The 25,188-nt window shown below is 46.3% G+C and overlaps 1 protein-coding gene across 1 annotated transcript in view; it reads left to right on the forward strand.

The window, feature by feature from the left end:
• Window positions 1-541: 541 nt before the first annotated feature.
• LOC135366568 (integrin alpha-PS2-like) overlaps window positions 542-25,188 on the forward strand; it is an 86,173-nt gene continuing 61,526 nt past the window's right edge. The window contains exon 1 of the mRNA XM_064599318.1: window positions 542-724. Coding sequence (XP_064455388.1) covers window positions 543-724 — 182 coding nt within the window. The 5' untranslated portion in view covers window position 542. The remainder of the gene's footprint in view (window positions 725-25,188) is intronic.

Raw genomic sequence — 25,188 nt, forward strand, 5'->3', positions numbered from 1 at the left:
TGTGGTGATAGATTTTATGAAAGAGGTTCAGGCGACTCAATTTACGGCGCACAGACAGAGGTGGGATATGAAGGCTATTATTGCTTGTACTCTGCTGTAACTGCAATGCAATGGGGCTTTATCAGGGTGTGTGGCCTTTTGTCCTACACTTCATTTTGTTTTCAATAACTTTTCCATCGCCTTGATTACTTTCAAAGTCACGCAGCTCTAATCGCAGCACAACTGCGGCACAAATAAACAAAATACAAGCAGGCTTGCGTAGGTGAGCTGTTTGTGACTATCACCCCATGGGAGTCTCAGCGAAACGTTACCAAGAACTCCCATGATTACGTCGTTTGAGTAACTTCCCAGTTCTGTTTAGCACCCATCTTGCGACACCCCAGAGTGAGAGGGAGAAGAAAGACTGAAACTCAAGACGGGGCGAAAGGAAGCAACGAGGAGGACGAAGGGGGGAGGGGAGAGAGAGGGCACTCTCCGTGGGGGAGAGGATCTTACCAAGTCTTGGATTCGGGGGGGACCAGTAGCTAAAATAGCGCTCTGGGATGCGGTGGTGCTCTGACTTTGCCATGCCTGCGTGCCTGGTGATGTGCGTGGCCTTGTGGATTGTCGGTCCGTTCACCGGGGCCTTCAACGTGGACCTGCCAACTGCCCTGGTGCATCGGGGGCCCCATGGTTCCATGTTTGGATTTGCCGTTTCTCAGCATCGGGTGCGAGGGGTTAGTTGGTGAGTGTGCGCTCACGCGGACATGTGGTCAACTCTTGTGTGTTCTCGTTTCTCCTTTCCTTGGTAATGTTTTCGAAATTTGTCTAAACCTTGACTTTATTTGATAAAGATGAAGGTGAACAAAAAAAAAAAAAAGGAATCTCTCTCAGGTAGAGAGATCCGTGAGGTCTTAGATCTAGAATATATTTCGGTGACTTTTAATTTAAAGCAGTTAATTCATTGAGCTATTATTTATACTTAATTATTAATTTAATATACAATTTATATTATATACAATACGTTATTATATAACATTTATATAGTTGGGGGGCCTTCCGCCGCAAAGTAGACGTCGGGACATATTTCATTGCTATCCCTACTTTTGACTTTTGTCTTCAGTCTCCTATGTCTCTCAACTTTCACTACAATTCCGTAGCCATTCGATCCCAACTTCGGTCTTTCAATACATAACATTATTAGGTTATAGATTTATATGTACATTAATTTAATTAACTAACCTTTCAGCAAACCGTAACGACAAAACGTTAAGTGAATCTTACTTGTCGGTCACTGTAGACGATGAGAAAGCCCCATAAATTATTCGCCAAAACACGTTTTCAGAAATCGGGTTCGCAACTTTTGGAAACAAGTACTATAGATCAAGACACATAGCGATATTGAGTATTCATCAATATCGATATTCGAAACTGCATATCAATAGACATTCAACTAAAACATATTGATACTTTATCGATATCGGTACTTACCACATGACGTAGTGTAGTTTTTCGCTTCGAGACACCCCCCCCCCCCTTTTCCCCCGCTCTTTGCTTAGAGTGCAATCGTGTTTTGCGTCTGCCACAGTATACTCTTCACCCCCGTCTACGATTTGATCATTAGGCAAATTAGTCGGAACGCTTCTGATGGGGATCAGTGTCCTCGCGAGACCATGATGTTATACTTTCCGGCGCCAGTACTTCGAAATCTGCATGCTCATTAGTACTCCTTTCTCACTCATTAGGGAAGAGACTTCAACGGAGAACATTCCCCTCTCACTCCTTCCCCATTGATACACCTTTTCTAAAAGTGTATCGCGATTTTGTACGGACATTGAAGCAAATCAAACCACACCAACCGAGCTTAGCCTCGGGTTTAGCGATACGAGCATGATCATAATCTTTGAGCTGTGTATTCTGTACGGCCTACACACCATCTTTGTCTTTAATCTGTCTCATCCGTCATTCACCGTTTGTTAGTTTATCCTTTATTTCCTAATTCTCTTCTTTTCTTTCTTACTTCTTTTTTTTGCGAAATAGCAGACGTCCCGTTGGGCTGACCTTTCTTCCTTTTTTTTTTCATTATAGTTCTAATAAATATACCCCCCCCCTCACTAATGTCACACCCCTCATATAATATCCATTATGTGTAATGGGTAGAGGGTACCGTACCTAAGGGGTGAAGCACTTCATGTCATCATGTCATGGAGCATGCAGCATGTCATCATTTATTTGCCGTCATGAAATGTGCCTATGCCACTTTCATGGAAGGATTGCGTCCTGTCCGTCCTGCAGCTTTCTTCATTCGCTTTATATCGATGGTTGTAATAGCTGTAAAATATAATTTCATAAGCGTCCCAGAATTCGAAGAATGCGCTCGACAGAGCAGTCTGTTCAGCTGCTACATGACAGGTGATGTATAGTCCTCCAGTGCTGGCAAATACAATTAAAAGGCAGCCGTATCGCGTGTACACACACGTTGTGTAACCTTGCTTCGAGTATAATGTGTCGGAGGTTTCCCGCGCAGGTCACTAGACTCCAGGTGTCCGAAATTATCCGCCGTCCTACCCAGCGGCACGTGCTGCATGTCGACATACACGTACACTCTTAAAAATGAACTTCACCGCATAGCACGCTCCTAGCCAACCATCATCCCGAATGATAACGTTCTCGCCCTAGATTTGTTGAAAACGGGAGGAGGAGCCTATTTTGTGCCGTGCATAATGGCCACAAAATAGGCTCCTCCTCCCGTTTTCAACAAATCAGGGGCGAGAACGTTGTCATTCGGGATAATGGTTGGCTAGGAGCGTGCTATGCGGTGAGGTTCATTTTTAAGAGTGTATTGCTTGGTACTTGCGTGTAAATGTGTGCGTATGTAATTAAGTGTTTAGTGGCGGTAACACCTACACGTACCAAAGAGCGCCAACTCGATGGAGAATATGTGCGCTCATAAAGTTTAAATAGCTAATGTAATTTCAGTTAATGAGCTAGTAAAACCGTCGAAAACGGTAGTTACAAAGTTTGAAAGCTCATGGAGCTGACTTTCCTTCGAAAGATAGTCTAAATGCTATTTAAGATATCGTAGAGCTTAGAAACTATCTGACATTACCCTGGGGCATATATAGTTGCATTTTCTCAAAGTAAAAGCCATGTATTTATGGTATGCGATAGCGATAAAATATTGAAAAGCGAGTAAGTGAGTGCAAATTTACTAAAAAAAACATCGTTGGAGATGAATGGTAAGGCTCGTGCCGATGTACCGATACATAATGCGTGTGAAACCCACGTTGGTGTACTGGTGCTCTGCAAACGTGGATTATTTATCCTTTGAGTTACGAAAATATTACTCTTCACTCGTGCGCGAGCTAATCGATCAGCTAACGAATCAGAGAATTTGGTACAGAATGGGTACGTCGTACGGTTCGCAATGGGTACGGAATAAGTACGTCCCCTGTACACTCTGAGGTTTGAAGAATCGGAGCAATTAATCATAAATAGGCAAAGCGTAAAGATTTCTGCAAGGATATTAGTGGACTTGAGCAGCAGCGCAGTAACACCTGAAATGACAGGATGTCAAAAGAACTAATGATAATCTAATATATTGCCATGTTTGCTCATGTTTGTTCATACTAACATGCGAGGGATGGAACCATATTGCCATTGTTTTCGATAGGACCGATATATTTCCTAGTCGAGAGATATAACCACAATAACAATAGATGATATCTACGAGATGGCGTGTTCCACGTCGGTGGTGGGGTACCCTACCCCATTGTACGTGGAACATCATGTGAAAATGATGAAGAAAGCGTGAAAATACGAGAAGGAATTAAAGCGTCTGGAAGCAATCCAGTGGACGATACGAACTCCATGAACAGGTGAAGATCCATAAGATGGAGCACAGGATCTTCATAGGGGCCTATGAGTGCAGCTAATTTGAGCTCCCTCTTGCTGATACGGGCAAGCTCGTCACACAGTATTCGCCTTTGCGGGCAGTAGAGCGCACATTCCGTAAGAATGTGCTTGGTGTTCGCCACAACACCGCAGGTGGAACACAAGCTTGCGTCGCAGCGTCTGATCATGCGCTTGAATTGTGGAGTGTCTCCGCAGAAGGGAGTTAAGGTGGCGTGACAAACGGGCAGCGAAAGAAAACGACAAATTTGGGTCGACCGAATACATGAGAGCTTGAGCCGTGAGAGATAACGACGTTCTGAAAGCATCGATGGTATAATAGAGTATCAATATTTTCTTGTGGATATCGGTACATATATCGACAAAACACCTATATCATCGATCCCTTGTGGGATATCTGTTTTTTATCGGTATACAATGGCGACAGTGCCAGATTTACAGTGGCGGGGGGCTCCCTCGTGTGTTCTATGTCTATTCAATGTGTCATTCGTGGTCTATATGCGTAGACGGAGGACAGATTTTTACGATGAAAGATAGGAGTCACTGAAAAGGTTAGCCAGCTGTAGGGCTCGAACCCACATCTTCTTGATTACCGGTCAGAACATGAGATCCCTCATGTTCGACAGATTTTTACCAAGTTTCCGTTCCAGTGTTGCGTTTCAGGCATGCAAAACAGATTTCCCTCGGACAAGACCTTTTCTGGTGGGGGCCCCTTTGTGGTGGGGGCCCCGGGGCAAGTGCCCCGTCTGCCCCCCCCCCCCTCAAATCTGGCACTGAATGGCGATATGTACCGATGAAGTATCGATGTTTTAAGTTGATATTATAATCGCTGTTTACCTGTATTCTATTTAAAATATCGATTTGTATCGATATTCAATATTCCAATGTTGTTGCACCTCAATAAATATATATGGAGTGTGGACACCGGGCCGCAAAGGACGCTGCAACCACACACACAAGAGCCACAACTCAACAACAACAACAACTTTATTTTCGGCCTTGGAGAGTGGGGAGTTTCATCGCAACAGGCGATACTCTACCCCATTGCTGGGTGGAATGGGGGGAATAAAATAACGAGCCCCTTCACAATAACGATCGAAGTCCGATGGTGTCCAGAAATGTCAGAAGGGCTTTGAGCGCAGAGCGTTGCTGGGCTGGATTGGGCCAGGGACCAAGCAATTTCGGTAGGGAGAAAGGGCGAGAGTCCAGCTGACGAAGAGACTCGGAGAGTGTGGTTCGGGAAGGTTCGTAGTGAGGGCAATGAAGAAGAATGTGCTCCAGATCCTCAAGAGCACCACAGTGGCAGCAGGTGGGAGAATCAATTTGTCTCAAGCGGTAACGCCCTCAACGAGCCACAACTCAACGCAGATTATACGCTGGAAAACGTTGTTTCCGCTTCGACGGAAATTACTCGTGCGGAAACGGAAATATTCAGCGAGGAGCTTAAGCTGAGCCTCGGTGTGTTCGGGACGTCCATCGAAATGAATCGCTGTGGCGTTGACAAGATAGGTTTCAGATAGGGGAGCACGACGTGTTGAGTTTCCGTACTGAGTTCCCTCTCACTTACTTACTTTTTACTTGGTATTTCTTGCCTTACAAGTCAAGAAAATAATGCGCTGCCGCGGAAACATGAGCCAACAGTTCAAAAAGGCTGACAATGTTACATGATGGGGCATTAAAGCGCAAAATATGTCCTCGCGCAATGAAAGATGCCATTACCTTAATATCGACATAAAAGGAACAGGAGTCATCGGTTGCACCGTTTGTTATTGATGAGCGAAAGAAACCGATGATTATGATGATAAGATAAGTTTAACTGAATTGTGATGTATTGGAAATAGATGTTCTGTATGATGATGATGATGATGATGAAGGACAGAAAAAAAAACTTGGTGTTGACTCGCGACTAAGTATAGGCTGGCCACCCCAGCACAACGAAACCGAAACCGAACTGTAAGATTTCTCTTTGTTTCTCAAGAAGCGCGCCAATGCGGCGAGACCTGGGATAGGTCTCCTCAAAAGATCCTCCGCGATGATTGGACAAATCGTTTGAGGAGACCAATGAGAGCCCGCTCCGCATTGTTGGCCTTCTTGAGAAGGGGAGGAACAGGGAAAGCGTAAATTGCGACTTCGCGCATGAACCACGAACGACGGAACCCATTAAACCCGATCCTTTTGTGTTGATGTTAAGGTAGTGGCTTTCTTTCATACTGCGCACGCAGAAATTCTAGCACTTTAGTGGTCCCTTAAACGGTAGACCGTTAAAACCCACTATGAAGAACAACTTTTCATTGTTAAGGGAAGTGCTTCACGACGAGAGCCAGCGATATTTCGAAAACAGATCGTTCTTCTTCTGAGCAACCAGAAGAAGAACAGCCTCTGTTCAAAATATCGCCAGCTGAATTTTCTGCCCTTCGCGTTTTCCATTGGTTCGTCACACCGTGTTCGGTTGGGACTGGGCAGAGGACCGCGTCCCGAACGTGGCTGTCATTCCTAAGGACATGACGGACACGTAGCAGACATCTTGCACCCCGGGGTGCACTGCAAAACAGCCGAAGAAAGGTGTGAAGCTTGACGCGTAGATACCGGAAATTAAGAAAAAGAAGAAGACGTAGAAAACCATTGCTTAGTAAGCTTCGAGAAGTTGCGTTGAGAAAACGTGCTCTCAGAGTTTCTCATGAAGTCGCCCCAGCACGCTGGATCACATAATGGATCGCGCCCAGCCTTACTGACATGCATTGCGCCCGGGACCACAACAACAACAACACTGAGAAGCCGTAAATAATGTGTGAAGCTATGGAGTCATTTCTTAACGTGGCTTCTTTGTTTGAGAACGAATGAGTTATTTATAGTGTCTGCCACAGACGACATGTGACCCCTCTCCTGTCTTACGTATTGTCGTGCTGCTTCTCCTACAGTCATAAAATAGCTTCGCCAGCGATCCTGCTGACTGACACCGTTCTCTCCAATTGGTTGTTTATATACATATACATATATTTATTTATTTACTGACTTACTTGCGATACCCTCAGGGTTGAAACTTGGAGGCATATGCATTTTGGGGATACCTTACGTTGATATTAAGTGTCATAAAAAGGCGTACGCTCTGCTCTCTCGTCAAGTCAAGAGAGATAATATCATACTGTGCATCAGTTGGCCTTCAGCGTGCTGCGAGGTGAAGTTCTATTTTGGGAGAGGTTACGAGAAATCGTTCAAGAAGTGAGTGGTCCTTCACCCCATAGTCGCCCATCTGGCTGTTGTCGTTGTTGTTGTGAAGTGATTAATTCAAGTTATGCATGCACTCTTACAACGTAGCTTTTTTTGTGGAAATTGACATGACTGCTGCTCAGTCGTCACAAATAAGCGTGCGCCACCGGTTTTAAATTAATCAAGGAAGAAAAAGTGACATGTGCTAGGATGCTTGTCTGGGACTTGCTACGTGGTTGAGTTCTTTTTAAGAGTGCAGGCTGTTCCAGTAACCATTGTCAAGAAGCTTTAATAAGCGGAGCACGCTACTAACAAGTACGCAAACAACAGGAGTGATCAGTAGACTGGAAACTTTTGCCACGTACTATAAACTATTTGAACAGATTTTCTTCGAAAGATTGGATTGGATTGGAAATGAAAGAAAAATATGGAGATGTTAATCCGAATCCAGTCAGGACTGGCTACTCCAAAACGCGTTTGTGGGTGGAACAACAGAGCTAGAAAAAATAGAAAACAAACAGACAGGAAAGAGGTAGAGTGGGTGAGTTCATCGAAAGAAATATCGTTCCTTGAACTGAACGTCAGAAATTTGTCAAGTGAGCGTATCGTGTTTTATCTGTTTTTTTTTTTTTAGCCAGAGACAAAGGTGTATGGTGTATGTCACATTTACTCTTACACATTAACTTTACCTTGTTGCAAAGTACGTACATGCCGTACTACAATGATATCTGAAAACAAATAAGCAAAATTTTCCTTTTATATTTATTCTTCATTCAGATCAATCACTCAATCCATCAAACGCACAAACGAGCAGAAATGGACTGTGAAACCTCTTTTTTATTATTCCATGTTAACGCCGCGAAGCAACTGTGGCTATGAGCGCCGTACATATATGGACAGATGGAGAGAGGACAGCAGGAAGGAGTGGGGGACAGGGGGTGTTAGTATGCTTCCTGAGCCGACTTCAGGGGAAACTGTGCCGACATTCGCAAAAAAAAAAAAAATCTAATCTAATTTCCGTTGGCGCTAATAGTCGGCAGATGATTTCTCGTTGACCACAAGCCTGCTATGCGGTGAAGCTCTGCCACTAGAGTATGGCATACCCTTCCGCTCATTTTGCAAAACTCTGCTCGCAAAATGAAGTCGTGAGAATATTTCCAGAAAAGGCTGATTTGAAGATTCGCTAAATTCGGTCGTGCAAAAAAAAAAAAAAAAAAAAAAAGGAAAAGAAGAGAGAGCGAAGAAAAACAAGAAAGAAGAATACCGAGTTCCCCACACCGCAGGTCAATATCGCGTCTGTTCCACCTCGACTTCCAACGAAACAGCAGCGATTTGTCCCGAGGCAGCGTAGGAAGGTATACTGTTGAACATAAAAGTAGGGTGCATATGAGACCTGTACTCTTGCTCCTTGGTCTTCCTCAATCTCAAGGAATATCAACTCCAGTAGAAAGGTACGTTCTAATAATAGAACCTCACTCGGTCACTTCGCACTCCTGTCGTGAGCAGGGCACGGAATGACAGCCTTACCACTTTACATACATCTCCTTGTGAGGAGAGAGCCAGGTGTCACGAAAACGCGTACTACCGCTTCTGACACGTATCCTAGTGAGAAGAAACAAGTAAGGAAGAAGATCCTGGAAGTCACGAAAAGCCGTACTACAACGTTTAACACGTATCCTTGTGAGAAGGGAACTAGGTTGTAGCCGCGTTAGGCCGGGTTGACAATCGACCCTTCGGAGTGCAGAAGGTGCTGCGCCCATGGCCAATGAGCACTCAACTGCCAGCTTTGCGAGCCGTTACACACTTTTTAAGGGACACCAAGCTGTTAGATGGGCTATGACTTGTCTGTGGCGTTCGTCGCCGCTTCGCGACATGTCCAGTGGGTGATGGTGGAGGTGTCTGGAATTCCTTTCCTTTCCTTAGGTGATCTGGGGTAGCCGGCCCTCGTGATGAGGGCTACAATCCCCATTTTTTTCTTTCTTTCAATCATCAATCATCATCATCATCAAGAGAACTAGGTGTCACAAGAAGCAGTACTACAACTTTTAACACGTAACCGTGTGAGGAGTTAGCTAGGTGTCACAAAAAGCAACACTACAACTTTGAGCACGTCTCCTTCTGAGGAGAGAGCTAGATGTAACAAAAAACGGTATACTACCACTTGCAAAGCGTCAAGAGACAAAATGATATCGGTACGAGTTACGGTTCTTCTGACGTGTAGTCTCTGAAAATAAGTAAAACCATCCGATAAGCGAAACGGTCGTGTGTATCCTACGGCTGTACACAGCGCAGGTCATGTTCCTTGACCTGTACTAGTGGCAGCCGATCATATTTCCCATTATACTTTTTATATTCCTAGAGACGTTGCCCGTTAAGCATTGGACATTTCTATAGGGTCATTAATTGGATTCTTATCTGCACGTATACATACATTCCACGCGCCTTCATGTCAGTCGTACAACACAACTGCAAATGGGATAGGGTATGCCGCGAAGAAGCTCCCCATATACCTAGTCATATTGCGTTTGTTGTTACATTCTTACATTACATTTGTTCAAATGAAGAAAATGCTACAAGAAGAAAATGCTACAAAGCTACAAGAACATGACCTCAGTAACCGCACGTGTGAAATGTGACACTTGGAAAATACTGTAATGGGTGCTGGAAGACTATTTCAATAGACCTCACCCTGTTTGTAAATAAATGACGTCATACTGTTCGACAGCGCCACAAATTTGGTAGAGTTGAACTGCGCTCGAAGCTATGGGCGAACAAGGTCGCCCCAGAAAGCCACGGTCTTGAGGGGATTACGATGGTCCCTGAAAGGGACGTGACCTTCGTTCCCACTTTTCTTTCAATAGGAGGCAGCGAACAAGTGCAAATTCGTGGAACCCAGCCCTCCCCTTCCGATTTTGTTTCGGTCTCAGTCTGTCTACCAACGTCATGATGACGTTTCTCGGATAGAGGTCTATCCTCAATTCTGAAAGGTGGGCATGGACGGCGACGGAGTGACCGTCTCGCATCTTTTGCATCCAGTTTTACATGGTCATACACGCGCGAAATATATTATACAGAGCAACTGAGCGAAATGTTATGAAGAACTCAAAAGTACACAGCAAGTTTTTTCGGACGTAAACATCTTGTCCAATTGCACACATCTATAAAGCACCATCGCAAAGGGGAAGCGTATATTAGGCAGGAAACATTATTTCAGAAAAAGGGGAACGTTGTATTCTGTTTGCAACACTATTATAGATGGGTCATCTCATAAATCTCATAACACCTTTTCTAACACTATACCTTTCTGTTGCGTCTACGGAGCAAAGAAAGAAAGTAAGAAAATGTTTATTTGAAGAAACGCCCCTCCCACACGCTGTAAACTGAAAAGAGACGGGAAATAGTCACTCTGCATCTCACAACAAACCAACAGATCTGAATAACAAGACCACTTTCTTGACACTTAAAGAGGGGGAAAATAGAATAATGTTCCAACTGGACGTCAGTGCGGGTTGAACACAAATTGGGGAGCGGGGAGTGACGTCACGACTACTGTCTGAGTTGTCTCGCACTTACAGAGATAAAATAACTAAAATACGTTTTGCCTAGAATTCCCTTCGGTCAATGGGGCAGTGTATACGCCATAGCGACGGTGAATGGCCGATCACGTCAGTGGAATCAGTGGCGAGTATTGTCGTGACAGCTTTACGGAACAAAAACTCGAATCTGCTGACGTCACGATTAGTAATACTATTTTATAAACTATATATGTGATAAATAATCGGCTGTGGCTTTAATTGAAATATTTTGCATGGTGACAGTAAGTCCTATCAGCAATCATGTGACAGCATTTCTACAGCTTCAGTTTGTGCCTACACTTTCCCTTTCATATAGCTTCGCAAAGCTTTTTCACTTTTCCATTATTTCTTCGCTTTCCACTCTTTCCCCTTTCTCTTTACCTCCACATGCCTAGGCAGACGCAACCTACTCACTGAGCTGAGTAGGTGGAGCTTAAGCTGAGGTCTTCTTAGAGCCTTCTCTCACTACTTCGTACGTATAGGCTTGTGAAGTCAGGATACCTGCCAATCACTGTGGAGAGGCTTCTGATAGAGGTTTCAAATAGAGGCATTCTGTGGTTACCAGTGGCTGCCCATGCGGCTCATGGCCGCGTCTGGCGAGAGCACAGTTGTGATTGGTGGACTCTTAATTGTCACGTCATGTCGTTTATTGCAGCACGCTTTGTTTTAGGTGGAGCTGTTTGCATTCAATCGCTTTGCCATGAGCTATTTAGCGTCCCTGTGAATAGCGACTTCCACATTTGTGAAACCACCATCTTACTTTTTCCTCTATGTAACCAATCCAATCCAATCCAAAGAGGCTCTGTTATCCAAACGGTTGTCATGTTTAAATCCATCATAAGAATGGCGCGACACTGTCATGCCGACACCTTTCTGACTTAGTCGGCCCAGCTCACAGAGTCCGAGGGTTTCCCTCGGCTTCTCACCCGCTAAGGTTTAGATGGTCTTGGGACTAATTAGGACATTGTTTACTTATGGACTACGTCTCTCGCTGTCTTCTGTGGCCTTGTCGTGCACATGACATGTCTGTGTCTGGTAAACTCCAAGTCGAAGGTCCCATGCGTCGCCCTGTCAGCTGCGGGGGAAGAGGTGCTGTGGTGACCCGAAATGGAAAGGGCACGTTTCCGCCGGCAGTTCCTGAAATAGACGGGTGATTGCACGTGTGCAGCTGTCTGCCCCCAAAGTCGCGCGTCCTTCTTTCTTGTTCACATTCACATATACCCACAATGCACGCATTGCCGGGACCTAGAGTGAATCGCTGGGCTTCGCACAAGGGGTGTCAGATTGCTTGCAGGGGTGCTTGCAGGGGTGCTTTGGATTCGGATCCAAAGTTGCACCTTCCGTGACAATAATGTGAATGGTATCAGCTTTCGCCTTGTAGCAAGAACATTACCAGGAGCGAGCCAAGGTGTACGTCCACGTTTACAGTACACCTGTTCGCGTATGACCTCGTCTCGTCGGGTGATCAGCGCGGGGTCTCAGACATCAGGGGACCTCTCGACGTCGGGGGATCAGCATGATATACATAGTGTGCTTCTCGAAACGTGTAGGGGAACCGTATTAGCAAAATTACTTTAACGATATTCGTCGTCCTGGAACTTGAAATATTGGGAGCTACAAGGGACTTTATAGACTTGTAATAGTGATAAACTGAACAGTATACTTGATTTAACGTGTTCTTGCCAGAATGTGGGAGGTCGTGCCTGATTTTGCCCAGTCCACCACAAGTAAAATATGTTGCCATTAACGGGTGCAACACCACGCGAAAATCATTATCTGGCAAGTGCAATTGCTCGTTCACGCTTGCATTTCGAAGATAGAGACTCGAGACTGGTGCCCTTTAACCTTGCGGTCTAGGATTCTTCACCGCAATAAAACGCTGAGAAGCAACTGTCATTCAGAAGGATATCATACTCTCCCTTGATCTGTAGATAATTGCAGGCGTATCCTTTCTTGTGGCAATTTGGAAAAATCTGTCACGTGTCACGAAGTCTCATACGCCCCTCCTCTTTCTCGAATCACAAGCCACGGCCATACAGGGTGTCCAGGCCGACGTGCCCCGGGGCCTAAAAAAAACACCGTGCGTCATAGCCGAACGAAAACTTCAGAATATTGTGCGAAGTCACGTTTTCCAACCGCCTGTATATTTCTACCTTGACCGATTAATTAATTAGGCGCAATTCATTACCTCACTTTTCAGTTGCTCGTCTTATAGGGCTGCGATGTGAATTGGAAAGTTGTAGAACGTGTCGAGAAACACCCATCGCAAATGTTTCCTACAGTGTACGCCTTGTGTGGAGTTTTTTTTTTTTTTTTTTTTCCTGGCTCCGTGAAACCCGAAAGCGTGCCACGTGACACGAAGCGAGCGCACCAACCGCGCGCGTCTCGATTTCAGAGCTCTCAAGCGTAGAGAAAAAGAAGGTCGCTTCTCGGCAGATAAGGAATAGACCTCTCCCTGTTTGTAAACAAATGACGTCATAGTGTTCGACAGCGCCACCAATTTGGTAGACTTCAACTATGCTAGAAGCTAGGGGCGAACAAGGTCGCGCCCGAAACCCACGGTCTTGAGGGGATTACGACGGTCCCTAATCGGTCCTACTTTTCTTTCAATAGGAGGCAGCGAACGAGTGCACATTCGTGGAACCCAGCGCTCCCCTTCCGATGTGTTTCGGATTCGGTCTGTCTACCAACGTCATGATGACGTTTCTCGGGTGAAGGTCTATGTAGTAGTTCTTCCGTACGCTCGAGAGCTCTGAAACCGAGGCGCGCGCGTTGGTGCGCTCGCCTCGTGGTACACTTCCGAGTTCGCGGAGTCAGGAAAAAAAAATATATATATATATATGCGCAACGCGTACGCTGTAGGAAATAATTGCGATGGGTTTTCTCGACGCGTTCTACAACTACCCTACTCACATATCGGCCCTAAGACGAACAATTAAAAAGTGCTCTACTTAATTGCGCCTAATTAATTAATCAGCCATCACGAAAAATACAGGCGGGTGGAACACGCGACTTCGCACAATATTCTGCAGTTTCCATTCTCTTATGACGCACAGTGTTTTTTTTTCCTACACCCCGGTGCACACCCTGCATAATTCGACGCAATGATTGGATCAAAGTGTGTTATGTGGTGAAGTTCTGTTTTGGGATACAACGGCGAGCCTATCCTGCCATTATCCCCCCCCCTCTGTTTTGGGATGGCCATGTCACGTCGAGACTGGGAGGTACCCGGGTACGAATCCCGGTGCCGGCTGTGCTGTCTGGGGTTTTTCCTGGGTTTTCCGCAGACGCTGTCGGACATATGTCGGCACAGTTCCCTTAGAAGTCGGCCCGGGACGCACGTTCCCCCCAGAGCGTTAGTCGTGACGTTGCCCACCTCTGTGAGGTCGACAACGGCAAGCTCTTTCAGCAGCGCCCCCTCCACCCCCACCCACTGTTTTGGGAGCGTATACTGGCTATACTTCGAATGGAGAACTTCAATGCATAACACAGATATTCACCATTCACAGCAGCACATCTTGGCCCAATATTTGTCCAATATTTGACCAAGCTTGGGCCTCTATTGCCAATATTTGACCAATCTTGGGCCTCTATTGCCAATATTTGACAAATCTTGGGCCTCTGTTGCCAAAAGTGGTCCAAAATTTGATCAATCTTGGGTCACTATTGCAAATATTTGACCAATATTGAGCCTCTGTTGCCAATACTGGACCAATATTGGGCCAATATTTGACCAATCTTGGGCCTCTGTTGCCAATACTGGCCCAATATTTGTCCAATATTTAACCAATCTTGGGTATCTATTGCAAATATTTGACACATTTTGGGCCTCTATTGCTAATATTGGACCAATCTTGGGCCTCTGTTGCAAATAGTGGCCCCATATTGGTCCAATATTTGACCAATCTTGGGTCTCTATTGCAAAATATTTGACTAATACTGGGCCACGAATGTTGTCCTGCTTGGGGTGACGTACGTACGACAGAAACGGACGTAAGGACGCATCATTTGGCGAGTGGGTAAAAGAACAGATGTGAACGATTCGTTGTGGCAATATATTTTATGAAAAAAAAAAGGAGCATTAGCCGGAACATCTTGCGGCGAGTTGATAAACGGAGGAGGTCAATGGAATTCCTTAAGAAAGTGTGGAAAGTAATTAATAAAGTAAGTAAAATTATTTTGAGGCTGGAACATACAAAGGGCCAATCAGAACACAACTTCAATGTGCCTGGGAACACGAAGAGTTGAAATATGGCCGTCGTCAAAAAAAGCCAAAGAGCGGCGGGATTTCAACCACGGATCTGTCGATGCGCGATAACGCGCTCGACCGGTAATCGAGAGATACGTGGTTCAAATCTCGACGCCGTTTGGCTCTTTCTACGACCGCCATATTTCAACTGTTCTTAAGAAAGTTGTGCTACACTGGGTTTTTGTTGGGTATATTGGGTATATTGGACCAATAGTGGGCCAATTGGGCCAATTGGGTTGGTGGTTCAAATCTCGACGCCGTTTGGCTCTTTCTACGACCGCCATATTTCAACTGTTCTTAAGAAAGTTGTGCTACACTGGGACGTGAGCAATGGTGCCCGAGGATGCGGATATCTTTGTTCTGCACGGCATCAAAAGATGCAGAAAGGGTTGACTGTGACGGGTGCCAGATTGCCGAGGAGTACTCAAGGTTCGGATGAACACACGTTAAATATACAGGGTGGTCCACCAACCATGATAGAAATTCACAACAAAAAAACGTAGGCCCCGGAGAAGCCCATGCGGCCAAAGGATTTTTTCTGCCAATAACTTTTGCCACATATTGGTAACATTTTTATTTCGAACTGCATGCGATCGATCATCGCCCCTTTACTATAGGCAAGGTGCTGGGCCCATGGTCCAGTTCAGCTCATACACGCCAAGGTCTGCGTCACCTCTGGGACTTCATGTCATCAACAGGCCTCTCCACCCTGCTTTGATTACCGGACCCCTTATCATATCCATCATCATCTCTCATCACGTACAAGTGGCACTGGGGCAGCGCCCAGCCTGCTGGCCGGCATCAGCCCCATCTCATCATCGTATCTCTATCTGTGTGTGTGTGTGTGTTATTTCGTTTCAGTTCACGGAAAGTTAATTTCTGGAATTTAACTCCGAAATTTCCCAAGGCAACCTAACGTTTTCTTTGCGGAAATGGGTTCCCCGTGGTCATTTTACTCAGTATAACACATAATCCCACTCGTAATGCAATGGCAATTGCCGAAATAAATTCGCCGAAAATGAGCCCTTGGCTCCGTCTCGTTTTTGACGGCTCGTAGTTTGAGCGCAAAGCTGCGAAGAAAGGAGGTTACATTGACACGCCACTCGAGGGGGGGAAAGGTTACAAGCCTTACCCACGGAACAAACACGCGCGGTGAGTGCGGGAACCAGAGCTATCTCATCGAAAACGAAAATCCAAAAAGGGCTGCTAGGTACACGCACACAGAGAGAAAAAAAAGAAGGGAACCGGTGTACCGAAGAGGTCACCCGACGGCTTGTGACCCTTTCCCCCCTCGTGTGGTGTGTCAATGTAACCTCCTTTCTGTGAGTGCAGGGAGAATGTTCCTGAGTGTAGGGAGGTGGGTCATTGGAGTAGATTTACACTCTTAGAAATGAACTTCACCGCATAGCACGAGCCAAAAATCATCTGGAATGGCATCGTTATCTGCCCTGATTTGTTGAAAATGGGAGGCGTACGCCTTTTTTGTCGCCTGTCGTCGCCTTCATTCTCACCATAATTCATCCTCTCATATTAACCACTTGTGAAGTGGGGTAGGGTCCTGTGGCTACCACGGGGAAACATCCCATGTCATCGTCACTTCTTCATTTATTGTTGTTGTTGTTGTTGTTGTTGTTGTGACAATTATGAACAGCATAAGTGTCACAAAAAAGGCGTATCCCTCCCGTTTTTAACAAATCACGGCAGATAACGATATAATTCGAGATGGTGGTTGGCTAGGAGCGTGCTATGCGGTGAAGTTCTGTTTCATGAGTGCCGGGTAGGTTGTTTTTTACACTTCCCTGTCGTAAACTCCCGCGGACAAAGAACGTCGCGTTGTGGTAGTGGAGTTCGATCAATGTTTGAACCACGACACACCCACAAAAACCAACAGCATGTTCAATGGGGGTTTTAAACTCTTTCGGAATATACTCAGGAAAACGAAATGAGAAGAAAAAAAAAAGAAAAGAAAACATGAGACGGCGTTGCGGTCATCCTGCGATAGTCAATGGCTTGGAAATGGAAGACGCGGTGATTTGAGGGTTCCTCGACGGAAGCGCGTAACCGGAGATGGGGCCGCTATTCCTGCAACGAGACGGGCAACAGGCCAACTTTGTCGCCCGGCGGGGGGTGCCTCGCGCCGTGCGGAGGACGACGTCTGCACTCTCCCACTAGTTAGAGACCCTCTCCGCGTTCATCAATACAGCGTGTCAACATTTTCGGCGCGGTTGCCTATGGAGCAGACCCACCACGACACACGATGTCGCCGAGGTCCACTACATCGACAGGTACAGATCAGGCGAACAGGCAGACCGGGTGTCCGACCATTTCATGGAACGCCGTTTCATCAATGCCGTTTTATCGAACGCCATTTTATCGGACGCCTTTTCGTCGAAAGACCAGCTCCCGTGGCATAATGGTTAGAGTGATCGCTTTCCACGCCGAGACTGGGAGGTGACACGGGTTCGAATCCTGTCACCGGCTGTGCTGTCTGAGGTTTTCCCTGGGTTTTCCGAAGACTTTCCAGACGAATGTCGGCACAGTTCCCCTTCAAGTCGGCCCAGGACGCATACTAACCCCCCTGTCCCCCACTCCTTCCTGCTGTCCTCTCTTCATCTGTCCCCGTCTATACGCCGCTCATAGCCACAGTTGCTTCGCGGCGCTAACACGGAATTTTAAAAAAATTAAAAAAAATAAAAGAAATATAAAAAAAATTTCTTTTCGTCGAAAGCCGTTTCATCGTCGCGCGACCAAGGTTAGGTCAGGAGAGCCTTTTACGTATGTCACAAGTTGCCGCAAGAAAGCGGCGGCCACCGATTCGATGAAATGTTCGACGAAATTGCGTTCGATGAAACGACGTTCGATGAAATGCCACAGAAATGGCACACCGACAGGCAGAGAAAGGCAGTGTTGCGGTAGCTGTTCACTTTTCCTGAGGATATACGCTCTTGAAACAGAACTTCTCCGCATAGCACATATCGATAGCTAAACATAATCCCGAATGACATGGTTCTGTCTCCTTGCTGGTGGTATGCGTCGTCAATTTGTTTACAGGGCAAACAAATACTTTATTGTTTATTATACTTTAGTGCTTATTGTTTACTGCAAACAAATTGATGACGCATCATCTAATGTAAAGCGAAGGCAAGGCCAGATTCTGAGTGACATGTGGCTTCCCGAAGCTCCTGTACTGGAGCTCTACCCAAGTGGGGTTCAAGGTAGCCCGAGCGCTGGCTTGAAATTTTCACCATACGTGTCAAGTCGAGCTCGTTGCCTAATAACGTTTCAAGCCGAGGAGGGGTCTCTGAAGTGCACTGACACCCTTCCAAGGCAGCTGCCAGTCAAGTTGAGATCAAGTCACATCTATGAATTGGGGCGTAGGTTAGCGAACTTGGTTTCAGAAAATAACGTCATATAGGGAAAATGGGGAACTGTTACGTTTTCGCGAAAATCAAGCAACCTAGATGCTGCCGCTGGCGTGCACGGGTGGTGATGGTGGTGGTGGTGGTGGTGAAAAGGCTTGTCGTTGTCGGCCTCACAGTGGTGGGCAGCGTCACGACTGACGCCCTGGGGGAATGTGCATCCTGGGCCGGCTTCTAATGGCGAATTCGGGTGGTCATAAGCGAAGCAATCTCGCATGCTTGCGTGGCGCTTTCCGAGCCCCATAAATCTCCGAACGCCAGAAAAAAAGCGCCAGCTAGCACTTTTTTTTCGCCCAGTCTCGGAAAGACCGAGCAGTGGGTTGCCCAACTATATCCAGTGACGTCACATCCGCGCTGCACTGTGGCGAGTGCTCTCATTGGCCCGCACACCGACGTTCACGTGGTTTAGGAGACGACGGAGCCCGAAGACGGGCGACTGCGGTGGGCCCTAACGTGATCCAAGTGGCTAAAACCGCTAGATTCCCTGGCACTCATGTTCGGTTGGCAATGCTCACGTGATCCAGCTCGGGCTGATGTCCTACCAATTTCCGAGTGCTAGGCCGGCTTCCTTGTGCCACGAAACGACCACTCGGATTCGCCATAAAGAAACTCTGCCGACATATGTTTGATAATGTCTGAGGAAAACCCAGAAAAATCCCCAGACAACACAGCCGGCACCGGAATTCGAACCCGGCTACCTCCCCGTCTCGAGGTGACATGACCAGCACGATAACCACTGAGCCACGCAGGCTGGTGCGTGAGGTCGTTCTTTTGCTCCTGTACATTGAGGGACCACTCCGGGACCATTTTTTCCGGGACCTCTCTTTCACCGAACCATTCTTTTTTAGTCCAAGATGCCGCGCTCTCATGCGTCTCTCGGAGAAAGTACTACCTCTGGGGGTGCACTGCATCCTTTAGGGCACCGTTCGTGCAGACTCCAATTCCCTCCAATCGATAACGTAATCAATCCACACCAACGTGTCAAAAAAAAAAAAAAAAGGAGAGTAACTATTTCTGTATACGATTGCAGGCCACGGGGAGAGTCGGGGTCGTAAATACGGTATGTGACTACGTGAGCTGTCCGCTCAGCTCCCCAGTTTCCTTCTCTCCCTTGTTTACCCGACAGCCACTGGTAGCATTTACTTCTGCTCCTGGCACATGCGCGGCCTCTTATTGACACAGCTGTGGGGCGCTGCAAGCATGATTACTACAGCTGCCCCATTAGTCCCTTTATAGGGACTAATGTTGTCCCCAAGTAAGGGGGCAACATTTCAAGGTTAAGGCACGAATGGTTTCAAACAACTCAGTGAAATAAAGGATGCCTGTGTCGTCCCTACAAGTGTGGTGTGCCTCGGCCAATTCTCGTTGGTTACGACGTCTGGTTTGTTTTGTGGACTTATGCCAGTCTAAGAGTGCACCCTTATTGCTGCCTTGCGACTGATCACACCTTGTCACGTGGTTTCCTCTAACTTTACCCTCTACGCTGCGCAGAAACAAACTTGCCTAGCCTATATAGTCAAAGGAAGGCCGCATGGCACTAGCATATTATTATTATTACAGTCGACCCCCGTTTATCCGGACGGTGCCGTTCCCGGTGAAATCGTCCGGATACCGGGGCATCCGGATAAATGAAATGACCGAATAGAAACGTCCTACAGAGCAAGGTTTAATTAAAACACAGAAATCTCGTCAATGACAGCTGTTACATAGTGTATGCAATCGATTCCTGCAAACTTTTGCTAATTGCATAGAGTTGAGCCACGCAGTTGCGCTGCACTGGCGTCATCGGCACCGTCTTGCTGCACATCATCGGAGGCAACAGCAGCAATACCACCGTCATCAGTCATAGCTGCACACGCGTCATCATCCTTATCAACGTCAACGTAGTCAGAAACCGCAGCATCATCTACGGCAGTCGCAGTGAGCCTCTGCATCAGCGATCGCAGCTCAGCTAGGGGAATGTCTTCATCGGCCAACGGGCCGTAAGCAGCAAGCCCTCGGGTTGGAGTTTCCCCCCTCTAGAACCGGACAGTTGCTCGAGATATTTCCAAATTACTCGACTGGTCAACGTGACCCAACGCACACAAATGGAAAAGGGGGTCATCGTGCACGGTTGTCTCCCCTACGGAGGAATGTAGGTCCCTGACGTGTGACGGGAATAACCCCAACACAGCGAAAAGGGTGACGAAGCTTGGTCAGCGTCTCCTCTTACTCACGGTAGTCCGGATAACTGAAGCTGGATATAAGAATTTTCTACTTTCGTTCCCTGGAACTCTTGTCCGATTCCGGAAGCTGAAGTCCGGATAAACGAGAAAAAAATACATGGAGGAAAATCAGTTCCCGTGCCTTTTGTCCGGATGCCGCGGGATCCGGATAAATGAAGTCCGGATAAACGGGGGTCGACTGTATTATTATTACGTCAGTTTTGCTTAAGAAACGTTTAACAGTATACGAACGTGTATTTGAGGACGCCAGCCGACAGCACCCGAAGGAAAAATCTGAACGCCTCTGTTGCCGTCAAAAATAACAATGTACAGAAATAACTGAACAACAAAATAGGACGTCGGCACACCCACGCTTGGAACCTTCGGAGCATGGTTCACCGTGCAATTTTGGGAAGCCACGGGTTAGTCATTCTCGCAGTGGGATCTCCTCACTTGATCTGCTTTTGGAACTCTGTCTGTTAGGCTTCCTCGTCAGGGTCTCGTCAGTTGAGCACGTTCAGGTTTTGTTTTGTAGCAGGTAAGGACACCTTATAGGCTTGCGTACGCAGGAGCTTAAGGGTCTCTTTCATTGGTTCTACTCGTGGATTAGACAGGATGAATAAAGAACAAAGGGAAGGAATAAAGGGAACAAGGGCCGTACATTAATCTTCTCTGTTACTCCGAACCCATAATACGATGAGCTCTGGAGGTACCGTGCAGTTCAGTTCTGTTCAGTATTCAGGAGGAGAGCGAATGAGAGCTAGTGTACGACATCTTGACACCGCCGTGCTGGATAACTTCCTGAGGAAAGCTTTAATGTATTAGCAGCTTCGTTGGAGTTTCTTCATGAGCTATAGAGAGTCTATGGTCTTCTAGCCCGCCATAGAGAGTCTACCATCTGATTTTCTTTATCTTCGTCTCATACGAATATACTTCTCTGAATTGCCGTCAGGTACACGCACTCCAAATTCTAACACTGTGGGGCATATATTTATTAGAAGAGAAAAAGAAAGGAGAAAACGCAAAAATGTCAGCCAAACGTTGTGCCGAGTTGTTATTCCGCAAGAATATAAGTAGAACATAAAGTAAGCAACAGTAACTAAACAAAATAAAGTAGAAAGAAACTAATAAACTAACAAAAGACAGGGGGATGAGAGAAAGAGATCAAAGGAGAAAAGAAAAATATCGGATGGAAAGAATAAGAAGAGAGGTATGTGCATGAGCTGAGGCTAACGTTAGCTCTCGTACATAACTATGTTCATGTAAGAAAAAAATAAGGATGAATTTGTTGTTGTTGACCAAAAAATAATAATAAGGAGAGATTGAATTCGTCACACGACAAATTCGGCTACCCCCATAAAGAAAACAGACACCCCTACACTGTAAACTGAAAAACACCCTCATGGGTGTAAATGGCTTGTCCTATAACTGACACCTTTTTTTTACACCATATGGTCTTAGAACACCCTTTTCAGAGGGTGTATTCTGTGTAAGACACCCTTTGAAAGGGTGCTTTTCCTTGAAAATGCCTTCTTTTGCACCCTTTAAACACCCTTTTAGGAGGGTGTTTAACAACTTTACACCCTCCTAGAAGGGTGTTTAAAGGGTGCAAAATAAAGCATTTTCAAGGAAAAGCACCCTTTCAAAGGGTGTCTTACACAGAATACACCCTCTGAAAAGGGTGTTCTAAGACCATATGGTGTAAAAAGAGGTGTCAGTTATAGGACAAGCCATTTACACCCATAAGGGTGTTTTTCAGTTTACAGTGTAAGAAATAGGGATTCTGAAGTCCTCACAAATCATTACATACATTACGAGGAAGGCAGCCCAACAATGCTGCTTTATTGTTGCTTCTCACGTACAAACAAAGGAGAAGGAGAAAGAACGACAGAGCACTTAATTCGAGGGAACGCCGAACGCCGTGGCCACCGCAGAGTCTCCATAGTGATCTTTGGTGTCACTCGATGAGTCCCTGACGGAAACAAGCTTTTTTTCTGCTCCTCCTGCCCGTGTGGAAACGATGGGCCGGAGCCGTGCGTTTCAATCTGCGGTGCAAATGCGGGGCGGGGAAACAGCTGCTTCTGTCGGTAACTATGACTCAAGGAAGGGCAGAGGAGCAGGAAGGTTGCCAAACGTTTCCGGAAGCGAGACGCCCTGCCGGCTCTGAACCTTGCCTCCTGCCTTGTTTCGTGTTAACCCAGTTCCTGCGCGCAGTCTACCGGAAGGTTTCTGCAAACAGATGTGGCGCGGTGCTGTGGAGTATGTTTATCGTGCGTGCTTTAAACCCCTGTCGCACGTGCAGTCTTTCATGATCTTTGACACCGACGGCCATTGGACATGTCCGCAGCGCCACCCTACGTGTAACGTGTCAACCTGTCGGGTAGCATTAGATTCACTGCTCTTTGAGAAGTTGACACGTCGCACGCTTGATGGCGCTAGGCGCATGTTCAACGGCCATTGACGTCAATGATCATTGAAGTCCTCCCCTGCGAGAGAGGTATTCAACCCTGACGGGTGAAGGGGACCCCCACTCATAAGGTGGTGGTGGCGATGGAACTGCTTGCCGTAGTCGGCCACGTAGTCAGGACTATCGAAGAGGAGCGGATCGTTTATCCTAGGCCGACTTCATGAGGAACTGTGCCGACATTTCTCTTAGAGCGTCTGAGGAAAACACCCCGACAAGCACAGCCGGCGTCCGGATTTGAATCCAGGTTCGAATCCGAGAACACTTCACCGCATAACACGCAGAAGGCCGACCACTGCACAGAATGATACTCTTATCACTCCTGATTTGTAGAGATCGCGCTCGCGTCTTTGTGTGCCAATTAACATAGCTGTATGAGTATTGAATAAAATTTGACAATGTGCACAGTTCAGCTTACTGCTATCCCAGTTTTATAAAGTCGCTTGCAGTCTTAGGAAGTAACGCAGGACAAGTAGTCACTCACTCACCAATTCTTTAGAAAAAAATCTTCCCGGAAACAACACCGCAAGCGATGTTGCCCCGACGACCGTTTTACGGGCCGCGCATTCCAAGACACGGCCAACCCGGGGGCGGACCGCGTTATCAAGGGGCCCTTCTCGAAATATGAAGGACCGGCTCCCTTTCGCCTCCCTCCGCCACTCACCAATTGACCAGTAACTGCAACTATAGTAACTCTTTCTCTGACACAAACTTTCATGATGAACACCAGTCGGTAGAGAGAACGAAGATGCGACTTGGGGTACCTGAATACAAGCTCCCTCTATAGGGAGCTAGTACTGAAGCACCCTAATGCGACTAGCTTCTGATATTAAAGGGTGTCCGCCTACTTCATAGAACGCCGTTTCGTCGACGCCTGACCAAAGGTTGGCCAAGAGAGCCTTTTACGTATTTCACACGTTGGGGAGGCTGACCAAGGTTAGGTTAGGAAAGCCTTTTACGTATTTCACACGTTCCCGCAAGAAAAAACGGCAGTCACCGATACGATGAAACGGCGTTCGATGAAACGTCCATTTTTCGACGAAATGGCGAAATGCAGTAGATCGGGACAAACGCTCCAATGCCATGAACACCGCTAAATTTAATTCGTTCGGCGTTCGAGGAAATGTCACGGAGCCAAATTAAAGAATCAAAAACTAAAGTAACTCTAACAAGAGAGCAAGCAGTTACATATACTTTATGTATTAGAGTTACTGTTTAACTGGTCAGTGAGTGACGACTTTATAACTAAATTACTTCTCGGGACTGGTCACTTGTAGTAGATCGGGACAAACATTCCAATGCCATGAACAGCGCTAACTTTAATTGGCTAATACGCTTGTTGGAAAACGATGAAGAGGGCGCCGGGCTCGTACATCATCTGTGTGACATTATCTACATGCGATATGCTTCGTTCATTCGATCCATCGTCACGGCATCAAACGGTCTGTTTGAATGGACTCAGTCCCTGCTGATCTCCTACAACGCTAATAGTGTTTTAGAGTGTACAGAAAGCAAGAAAAATGCTGCAAATACATAAATGTATACATGACGTAACAATATGTTCGAACTTATTGAAAGAATAAACACGGGGAAAAAAACGAGGTTAGGAGCGGGCTAAACGTATAGGGAAAGTTTAGGAAGATGAGGAAAGAATATTTTGTGGCTGATCTCATACACTCTAAGAAAAAAGGAGTAATTTTACTCCTTTTGGGGACTAAATGCATTGCCACAAAAGTAGTCCATTTCGGGAGTAAATGAATGTTGCAGAGTGGAGACTGCATTTCACGGTATGTTCTAAGAGTCGCAGGTACATAATTCGTGTGCATGCTTGGAATCAAACCGTCAACCGTCATATATATGAAGTGATATAAAATCTAGCGACATATATATTGCACAATTTGCGAAGAAAGAAGCGCTAACTCTTTCCTATTCTGTGGCGGGTGGAAAACTGTGAAGTTGGCCGGGTTTTACAGCCTTATGCCATCGAACTGACCAAGAGCACATATTTACGTGGACTGTGGCATTCGGAGGACCACTCGCGAAGTTCAGTGACAATCTCCAGTGTTGGGGAGTAAACGTCGGGGTTATGGGACTCAAATGGGGAGTAATTGCAATCTACACTCTTAGAAATGAACTTCACCACATAGCACGCTCCTAGCCAACCATAATCTCGAATGAT

Source organism: Ornithodoros turicata, chromosome 8 (genome assembly GCF_037126465.1).
Source record: "Ornithodoros turicata isolate Travis chromosome 8, ASM3712646v1, whole genome shotgun sequence".
In the NCBI taxonomy this organism is placed as follows: domain Eukaryota; kingdom Metazoa; phylum Arthropoda; class Arachnida; order Ixodida; family Argasidae; genus Ornithodoros; species Ornithodoros turicata.